The sequence below is a fragment of the Terrapene carolina genome, unplaced genomic scaffold (genome assembly GCF_002925995.2).
Source record: "Terrapene carolina triunguis isolate 2854851 unplaced genomic scaffold, T_m_triunguis-2.0 Scaffold233, whole genome shotgun sequence".
Lineage (NCBI taxonomy): Eukaryota > Metazoa > Chordata > Testudines > Emydidae > Terrapene > Terrapene triunguis.
Window position 1 is genome coordinate 12,267,820 of NW_020664584.1, and position 10,445 is coordinate 12,278,264.

Genomic DNA, 10,445 nt, shown 5'->3' on the forward strand with positions numbered 1-10,445 from the left:
GTAACGGGCAGTGGCGAGGCGGGGTAACGGCTGTCAGGGGGAATGGGCGGGGTGCGCCGCACGCTTTGTCCGTGTCCCCGCCCGGCGCCGGGCCCCGCGCACACGCCACCCGTCCGTCATCCTCGCTCTGGTCGCGGAGGGGGCTTGGCGGCCCGGTCCCGCCCCGCCCGGAGCCAGCGCGCAGGCGCAGAGCAGCGCGGCCGGCGGGCCCGGCAGGTGCGGTGGCCCCTCGGCGTGGCCCGAGCCGTGACGGCCCCTGCTCCCCGGAGCTGCCATGGAGCGGAGGCTCCGCTGGGACCTAGCCAGGGCCTGCTGCTCCCTGCTGGCCGCGCTCTGCGCCCTGCGCTGGGCCGCCGCCGAAGCCAGCAGCGGCCGGGTAGGTGCTGACCGAGCGGGCCTGAGGCCATCGAGCGGCGTGAGGGAGCAGGGAGCGGCGCTGCCCCTCGCCGGCCGGGGGAGAGTGCGCCCCGGGGGGAACCGGCGCCCCCGTCCCTCGGCGGGGGGACTTAGCCCCCGGGGGGGGGGGGGGCGCTGGCCCCTGTCGCGCCCCCCTCCCTCGCCCGTCTGGGGGACAGGATGGGGGTGTTGCTATGATGCCAGTAGGCGCTAGTGGGGGCACTGGCTGGGCGGTTCTGTGCCCGGGGGTCCGGGAACTGCGGTGGCTAATGGGCTCTGTCAACATTTTTGAATCTGCTCTGGAAAAGTTGGTGTTTCCTTCATGGGAAGAAATGGAGAAAGAATTAATGGGAAAAAAGGTGATTTTTTTCACCCCCCCCCCATGTGATTTACTTTGTGCAGGTAGTAGCTTGAAGGTATTTTAGCACAGAATGTGAGGAATTGGGGGTAATTTCTCAGCTAGTTAAGTATTATAGGTCATTACTGCTTTCATTGTCCATGGGAAATATTTGCATTTCTCTATTTTTGTAGGTTCAAAGGATATGTGGGTATAGGAGAATGTATTTTAGAGCAGTGGTTCTCAACCAGGGGTATGTGCATTGCTGGGAGTACACAGAAGTCTTCCAGGAGGTACATCAACTCCTCTAGATATTTGCCTAGATTTACAACAGGCTACACGAAAAGCACTAGCAAAGTCAGTACAAACTAACATTTCATGCGGACAATGACTTGTTTATACTGCTCTATATACTATACACTGAAATGTAAGTACACTATTTATATTCCAATTGCTTTATTTTATAATTATATGGCAAAAAGAAGAAAGTCAGCAATTTTTCAGTAACTGTGTTGTGACACTTTTATATTTTTATCTGATTTTGTAAGCAAGTAGTTTCTAAGTGAGGTGAAACTTGGGGGTATGCAAGACAAAGCCGACTCTTGAAAGAGGTACAGTGGTCTGGAAACTTGAGCCACTGTTTCAGAGAATAGCTAGAGAGACAAGGTGGGTGAAGTAATGTCTTTTGTTGGACCAACATTGCATAGAACAGAGGATAACTGTTTTTTGCAAAAACGAGGAGTCCTTGTGGCACCTTAGAGACTAACAAATTTATTTGGGTATAAGCTTTCGTGAAGTGGGTTTTAGCCCACAAAAGCTTATGCCCAAATAAATTTGTTAGTCTCTAAGGTGCCACAAGGACTCCTCGTTGTTTTTGCTGATACAGACTAACACGGCTACCACTCTGAAACCTTTCGCGCCCCCTCCCCCAAACATTTTGCTAATGAGAGGACAATTTTTCAAGTGCCCAGCACACACAGTTGAAGTTAGTAGCTCCTGACACTTTGCACTCTTTTGAACATCTGATTGCTTATTTAGGGGACTAGGTGGAAGAAGAGTTTTTTTGCACTTTCTCCCATTCTGGCCCTGTATGCTCGTGAGGAAGAACTTCTTCATAAAATATCCACAAAGTCACCTATTAGCCTCTTTTAATTCTGTCCTTAAAGCTCATCTTTGCCAGGAAAACTACAAAAAAGTCAAGAAAAAACTGCTGTGCTCAAACAGCTGCTTATCATGTTGATCATACTTGTCTTATTTTCTTGTATTAGCCTCCTTTGTTTGTATCTACCTGTGATCTTTCATCTTAGATTCAATTTTATGTAGCTCTCTGGGCTAGGGACCATCTCTTCAGTTAGCTGTTTGTGCAGTGCCCAGTATAATAAATAAAGGATCTCTAGTGTTGCCACAACGTAAGCAGTAAATAATAATAAAAGCACCCTAATCTCTCACTACTCCATTGATTTACAGGCATGTCTAGGGTGACCAGACAGCAAATGTGAAAAATCGTGACGGAGATGGGGGGTAATAGGAGCCTATATAAGAAAAAGACCCAAAAACACGGACTGTCCCTATAAAATCGGGACATCTGGTCACCCTAGGCATGTCCCTTTTTGTCAATTATTGGCTGTTTCTCCCCTCTGTTTTCATTGAAGCCATTAGGTGTTCCCTCAGTTACAGACTAAGAGCTTTTTCTTCCCGGCCCCCGTTATGGTCTGTGACTGCATTCTCCCTGATTGTCTCCTACCTCGTCTTTATCCACCAGTGTTTGCTGTAGTCTGTGGACATTCTTTATGGTTTGGGGAAGACTTGGAAAGTACTTGCATCACAGCAGATCTCTTTGGCTTTTAATGGGACCATACAGGTTTGGTGTACTTGTAATAGCATTGCAGGTCAGTGTACAGAGAGGGGTGCTGGAGTAGAAATCTGGGTCTTGTGTGCTTTTTGAAATCATGCTGTAAACCTATATAGAACTGAATATAATGTGATGGGAATTGGGCAAGAACCTTTCCTGAGTTTCGGGGCTTGGTCATTCTGTGGTGTGGAGAAGATGGATATCCCCACACTGTGCTGTTTGTTGGGTGGAGGGGGAATGTATATATGGGGCTGGAGCCTGCAGCAGCAGGGAGTAGAGCAGGGTCTCCTGTGTTGAGATGGAGGCTGGTGTTGGGGTAGGTTGTAGGGTTATAAAATGACACCCATTGAGGGATGTGGAATGGTGCATATGCCTCTGTATTTGTATGGGGAGAATAAACCAGTACAGGATGGGAGAACTGCATGTTCCTACAGTGTTGAAAGGGATTGGTGTGGAATGGGAGATGCCTGCTGGGTATTGAGCACAGGATATGGGAAACCAGGGTTCCTGGTTGGCACAGGCTGGAAGAGACAAGGGATGCCACTATGGGGGGGGGGGGGGGGGGAAGGTGGGTGGGGTGGTTTTTTTTGGTTTTTGTTTTTTTTTAAGGCTGGGAGAGAGCAAGACCATAGACAATGTCATAGATGGTGGAGCAAGGTGTGATTCCCTGCATTGTGAAACATTGAAGGGAGTTCTTGGGATACAGTTGCCAGTAGTTCAAGGCTTTAGGGAAGCTTGGGAGTGTGTTATATCATGGTGGGTAGAGAGTTCAGGATGAAGTTGCTTGTCTGACTTGGGTTGGGGGAATATAATGTTATTATGTAGGTTGGCACAATGTAAGCTGGTGGCATCTGGGAGCTGTATAGTCTGGAGAATGTTTAGGGACCCCTCACTGGGGCTGTTCAGGAAGGACTGAATCTCTGCAGAGGAGATTGGGGCAAGGGTGTTCTTGCATCATCAGAGTAAGGTCAGTGTGGAGTAGGGTAAGCTGGGGGCCTTTAGTAATGGGGTTGGGTTGGTGAGCTTTATTTCAGAGGGTGACAGGATGAAGAGATGGGGACCACAGATGCTGACTTATTGTTCCCGGTGGGTGCTCCACCCAAAGTCCTGCCCCCACTCCACCCCTTCCCCTGAGGCCCACTGCTTGTTGCTCTCTGCCCTCCCCTGAGCGCCTCCCACCAGCTGCTGAACAGCTGTTTGGTGGGGCCACCAAACGGTTGTGGCTGGTGGGTGCTGAGCACCTCCTATTTTTTTTCCCATGGGTGCTTGATCTCTGGAGTACCATGGAGTTGGCACCTATGCTGGTTACTGTTTCAGCGATTCAGTATGTGGGGTAAAGATAGTGGGGATGTGCCATTCTTGCAGGAGACAGGTGAAGTGTCTACTGGCTGATAGGTAGGACAAATTTGCACTCTGCTTCTTATGGCCTCTAGGAAGCAGTGAATAGCCATACTGTAGTGCACTGCAGCCATGCCCCAACACTGGGGCTAGGGGCAGGGCTGGGCGTAGAGTCCTTATCCCTTCTCTGCACCAACTGGAAAGTCCTCTGCACATAGAAAATTCTCAGTACAGAGAATGTTTCTGTTGCATGACAGGTCCTTAGTGTAAGTGAGAGTTGGGGGCCTTTAAAAGTTTAGTATCTTCCTTAGTTTTAGTTGGAATAGAAAGTATTTTGTCCATAAGGAGATATATCAACTTTATTCCAAATACGGAAGAGAAATATTTATTGAACACTTGTCTTTTCTGCGTCATTGTCCGCTTTGCCATCTATACCATTGTCAGGACTCCTTTTGTTCCTGATGTATTTAAAACAAAATTCTTCTTTATCCTATTGGCCCTGGACACTTCCTTTAAATCTTTAGCAGGCCTTATCAATTTCCTACATTTCTTAACTTGTATTTTATATTCATATTTGCCTCCCCTTTTTTCCATTTGTTATCAGTCTGCAGCTTTCATATTCTGTCTTAGCCCAAGATGGTTTTTAACTGAAGTAAAAAAAAAAAAAAAAATCATGATGGAGAAACTGACTCTAAGAACATCTACTAAAGTGTTCTTAAACAACTCCCTATGTTTGTTCACACTTTTTCTATTTAATTTTTTTCTATGCCAATTTTGTTAATTACTTTTAGCTTTGAGAAACTGGCCCATGTAAAGCACAGTGTCACTTAGATGCTGTGACGGGTTGGATCACAGAAACCCCCTTGGGAACTGCCAACTGATGTGCCAAGACTACTTCTGCCCCTGCTTTCCCTGCCAGCTTGGGACTCCAGCACCCTGTCTTGCTGAGCCAGACATGCCAGTCTGCTCCAACACAGACCCAGGATCTGAACCACCTGCCCCAAAGCTGCAGACTTAACTGAAAGCAACTTGAGAAGTGTTCCTGTCTTTAACACTCAGATGCTCAACTCCCAATGGGGTCCAAACCCCAAATAAATCCGTTTTACCCTGGATAAAGCTTATACAGGGTAAACTCATAAATTGTTCGCCCTCTATAACACTGATAGAGATGCACAGCTGTTTGGCTCCCCCGCCACGGGTATTAATGCATACTCTGGGTTAATTAATCAGTAACAAGTGATTTTATTAAGTACAGAAAGTAGGAATTAAGTGGTTCCAAATAACAGCAGATAGAACAAAGTGAATTACCAAGCAAAATAAAATAGAACATGCAAGTCTGAGTCTAATACAGTAAGAAAATTGAATACTGATAAAATCTCACCCTCTGAGGAATTCCAGTAATCTCCCTTTTACAGACTAGTCTCCTTCTAGTCTGGGTCCAGCAATCACTTGCACCCCCTGTAGTTCCTGTCCTTTGTTCCAGTTTCTCTCAGGTATCCTTGGGGGTGGAGAGGCTATCTCTTAAGCCAACTGAAGACAAAATGGAGGGGGTCTCCCAGGGGTTTAAATAGACTTTCTCTTGTGTGTGGAGACCCCCTTCTCTCTCCTATGCAAAGTTCAGCTGCAAGATGGAGTTTTGGAGTCACATGGGCAAATCACATGTCCATGCATGACTCAGAGCTTACATCTAGCAGCCATGGTTCACGTGCTGCCTTGAACGTCCTCAAGTAGACTACTTATGTGGATTGGAGCCTTCCAAGATCCATTGTCCATTAAGTGCTTCTTGATTGGGCACTTAACTTGCACATTCCTTTCTCAAGAAGGTGACCAAATGCTTTACTAAGGCTACTTAGAAATCAAGCAAGTACACAGCCAATATTCATAACTTCGAACACAAAAATGACACATGCATACAAATAGGAGGAATAGATTAGTAGATCATAACCTTTACCTAGATATGTTTCATGGCATATGTAGCATAAAACATATTCCAGTTATGTCATATGTACATTCATAAGCATATTTCCATAAAGTCCTATGGAGTACACCGTCACAGATGCTTTAGAAAATGTTACCTTAAATCTAGTCACTGAAGTGTCAAGACGGTTGTTACTTTTGCTTTAAGTGCAAATCACAATGCATCTTTAGCTAAGGAGTTGCTACCAATGTATCCATAGCAAGCAAGACATGCTAACAAGTCACTTGTGTGCTAAGGGGCTAAATTTGCAACAAATATTATTCATAATGAATAATTCACCATCACTAATGGAAAGTTTGCATAGTGCTTGCCCTCAAAATAGTTGGGTTTTAACGAGTGCAATTAACCCATTACTCTCATGACACAAATTCACTATCTTCAGCCAAAACAAGAAAAAATGAAGAGGAAAAGAGGCAATGAATTTCTACAATTCAGTGGTGTCATAAAAATGTTTCCAATACTTTAAAGGAACAATTTTTTTATATATAAACTTCAAAACTGACTACATTATAATTAATGCTTTCTATTTCTCATGTTTTTCAGAGTTGGCTAAAAGCATACGGCTATTTGCTTCCCTCTGAAAGCCGAATGTCTGCCCTGCACTCAGGAAAAGCTATGCAGTCTGCAGTTGCCACTATGCAACAATTTTATGGGATCCCAGTAACAGGAATGTTGGATCAGACAACTATTGAGTAAGATTTACAAAGGTTATTTTGTGTTTATCTTCTAGACATATCTTAATATAACATTCTCTGTGCCAAAATCCTCTGTGATTAAATAGTTATATGTGACAGATGTTTGCTTGAAATAGGATTCCCCAGGGGAATCTAGAAAAAATCTAGAATCTAGAGAAAATATCTATCCTCTGTACTAAAATCCTTTAAGTCCCAAGGAGGAATGGGAAGGTAGAAACCAACTGCAGGGTGTGTTTTGCAGGGTTGTGCTTTTTCTCTTGTTAGAGGCCTTTGTCCTGAATTAATAGGTATTGTTGGAGTTCTCTTGGATTTCAGAGAAGTCACAATGTTAGCTGCTTCGAGACTCCATTTTGAGTCAGGTGGAGTATTCTGATTCACCTATGGTCTGAGTTGAGATTTGCCTCAGTTTGGGAGATGAATCTATGCAGAAGCCTGCTCCAGCCTCATGGGCTTACATTCACTCTAAATTCTAACTTAGCTTATTCCAGTTTGCAGAGTTGGAAGCCTGAGGGCCACAATCAGGAGCTTTTCTATCCTTTCTAGGAGAGTTTACAAAGGGATATTTCCTGTGAATCTCTTATGGGAAGTTGTGTAATTTATTTAACTTGTATGTGGGATCTTAATGTAAAAAATATACTTTTCTAGATTTGTAACAGAATCCTGAGTGTCTTCTGCTTCCACCCCCCCCCCCCACACCCCCGCGCACTTAATCTATGCCATAGCCCACATGTAATGAACGCTGTCTGACAAAAATAAGCCTGTCCCTTTCCAGCAGGCTTTGGAAACTACACTCTCTATCTCAATGGGAGGCAGCCGTCTTACAAACTACCTCCTCTCTTATTCTTGTTCACTGCCAAGCTCCAGTCTAGCTGAGAGTCCTTCCTCCATGACTGCCATATAGACCTATGCAAATTACTCTAGAAGGGCTCACAGCATGAGTGGGAGAAAACAAAATCACCTCCTCACTGGTGTCCCAGCACTTGGGAACAAAACAGGAGAAAACAAACCCTTGCATATTAAGGTATAGATGTGGAGGGTGGTTTTTGAGATAACAACCTGAGGATAGTGGGCTTCCTGGAGGAGGTTCAGCATGAAAAACCCACTGAATTTTTACAAAGGGTGTTGCCAGATCTTTTGCACCTCCCCAAAGATCTATGGTTGGATACGAGTGTGCACACCACTTAAATATCACAGAGGGAAACAAAACAAATAGTAACAGAATTGTAGATCACAATATTGTGTGTAGATCTGTATTGCTTTGTTGAGATGTTATTCGGCAAAGAAGAACCAGGACTATTTTTTTTATTTGGGTCCCCTGCTCCTCCTCTTGTAGGTCTGTCAACTCGACAGTGACTGACTGTGTTAATGCACAGAATTTTTACTAGGGACTAAAATAAAGACTTTCTATGCAATCAAGAAGCCTATAACAGTAAACAAGGGAAATTGTGTAATTCAGAACTTTGTGCAGATAAATTTTTTAATTTTGAGCTGTCCAGTGTGAGACAATATAAGGAAGCCTTAAGAGACAGAACTTGTTCTCTTTACATAGGAGTTTCAGGAAGGGGTATAAGAGTAACACAGGAAGCAAGAATGGGATTGGGGTGCCACAGAGCTGAAGCATGACTATGATGTCTAGAGATCCCAGTAAAAGATCAAGGCCCTGTTGTGCTGCATGCCGTACAGACAACTAAGCAAATTACATCTTCTGTCACCTTCACGTCAGACTTCACCATGAGGCATTCCCTGTCTCCATAGCAACTGGAGACAGACCAGATCATTGCTCTATGTAGGAGTTTAGGGCCGCCCTCCAGGAAGAACTCTCCAGAATTGTCTGTCTCAAGCCTCTCTCAGACCGCAGACCCTAAGGGCTCCCTTTGGAGCAGAACTTTTCACAAGATTTGAAAAATATTTTAAACTAAATTTCTCCCCGGACCTGCCTGCATTGCCGACTATGAGGATGTGACTTGCAGGGCCTGCTAAAATATTGTGTGTGAACTGCCCAATGTAGACCCTGCTAGCGTGAATTGAAAGTTACCTAGTTTGTGTTAATGTAGTCAGTCCCCCTGAATCATGGAGGAAAGCAAGGACCACCTCCCGCCCCAAAAGCAGCCAGGAGAAAGAGATCCCTCCTCCCAGCCAGCAAGTAGGCAAGTGCCATGCAGAGATATGTTGTTAGCCAGGATGAGCAGGAATGGTGTCCCTAGCATCTGTTTGCCAGAAGCTGGGAATGGGCAACAGGGGATGGATCACTTGATGATTACCTCTTCTGTTTATTCCCTCTGAAGCACCTGGCATTGGGCACTGTTGGAAGACAGGATACTGGGCTCGATGAATCTTTGGTCTGGCCCAATATGGCCGTTATGTTCTTAAGTTGTTTGCCCTCAGTGCCAGGTCATCCTGCAGGTCTTCGGAAATTATTGCGTCATTTGTTTCCAACAGCAACAGCCCTGGGCCTCTCCTCATTCTGTGCAGTCAGTCTCCATGCAGCAGGGAGAAGATTCAGGGTGATTCACATCCCCTTCCCCAAGTAAAGCTTCGTTTTCCTTTTCCAGTTTCCAAGAGGCCCACAGAAGGTTATAAAGTGGCTGCTCTTTTCTTTATGTGCCGGGTACAAGCCTATCCTTTCAGTCTCTCTGGTAATGCTCCCATGGTGTTGCCAGTTCTCATGATTTTATTGAGAATCTTGCAACTTTTGGTGTATTTCTTAAAGCTCAAGCTGCTAGAATCAAGATATTGCATGAGAATCTCAGCTTTAATTTAAAATAATTATCTAGCCTTCATAATTGTGGGGAAAAGCTTGGGAACATAAAGCAAGTGCCACCTTAAGGCTCAGAAACCAGAAAGCAAAGAACCACCTCAAACTTCTTGTTACCCCAAAAATCATGAGGTTGGTTTGACTCATTTTTAAACACTTGAGATTAGCAAAACTGCTCCTCATAAGGTCTCGCCCCATCTCACAGTCCCCCACCTTGGGTAGGTAAAGGAGAATTATTGTTGACAGAGGTAATACAAATCTTAGTTCTCTTGTAAAATCAAACTATTCTATTGCCTTCAAAGCTCCCCTTGAAGTCTTAAAATCTACTGCAATACTCCTCTCTTAAAGAGCACCTTAAAGTTGAGGCTTTGAACAAGATACTTCAGATTATCAACTAACGCTATGTCTACACTGCAAACCTTACAGCAGCACAGCTGTACCGTCTCCTGTGTAGCCGCTATATGCTGGCGGGAGTGAGCTCTCCTGCTGGCATAATTAAACCACCCCCAACGAGAGGCAGTAGCTATATTGGTGAGAGTGTGTCCTGTTGACGCCAGCGCTTTTGTTGGTGAAACTTTTGTTGGTGAGGGGTGTGTTTTTTCACACCCCTGACTGACAAAAGTGCTAGTGTAGACATAGCCTAATTTTTTTTCAGAGTTAAGTGTAAATGGGGATCTAACTTTGCAGGCTAGATCTCTTTGGGAGAGAGGCATATTGGTCGGTGATATTGCAGTTAGTCTCAAACTAACCAAGCTGTCATGGCTAAATATGATTTCATTAATTTTGGGAAACCCCATTCATTTGTGGAACATTTACCAGAAACAGAAAAGAAGCAGTTTCAGGCCATTGACAGCAAGCTCTCCAAAGGAAAGCTGTGGAACCTTGGCTTGGGAGAAAAGCTGACAAAGGGATCCTGTGGCTCTCAGTCTTTTTATGACAATGACCACATAAGCTTCTGCTTGGAGCAGGATTTTCCATTTCCTGGAGGACTGGGTTGCTTTGACTACAGACCAAAAACAACAAGGAGTCTGGTGGCACCTTAAAGACTAACAGATTTATTTGGGCATAAGCTTTCGTGGGTAAAAACCTCACTT

General features: G+C 44.9%; 1 protein-coding gene across 3 annotated transcripts in view; it reads left to right on the forward strand.

Annotated features, from left to right (window-relative positions):
* The first annotated feature begins 207 nt into the window (after nt 1–207).
* The window catches only part of MMP24 (matrix metallopeptidase 24), a 175,397-nt gene continuing 165,159 nt past the window's right edge, over nt 208–10,445 (forward strand). For 2 of the 3 annotated variants that reach the window (XM_026656786.1, XM_026656787.1), the window contains exons 1-2: nt 208–376; nt 6,445–6,593. In XM_026656786.1, coding sequence (XP_026512571.1) covers nt 275–376; nt 6,445–6,593 — 251 coding nt within the window. In that variant the 5' untranslated portion in view covers nt 208–274. Of the gene's footprint in view, nt 377–682; nt 756–6,444; nt 6,594–10,445 lie in introns of those variants that run through there. The other variant, XM_029912606.1, reaches the window with a different exon arrangement.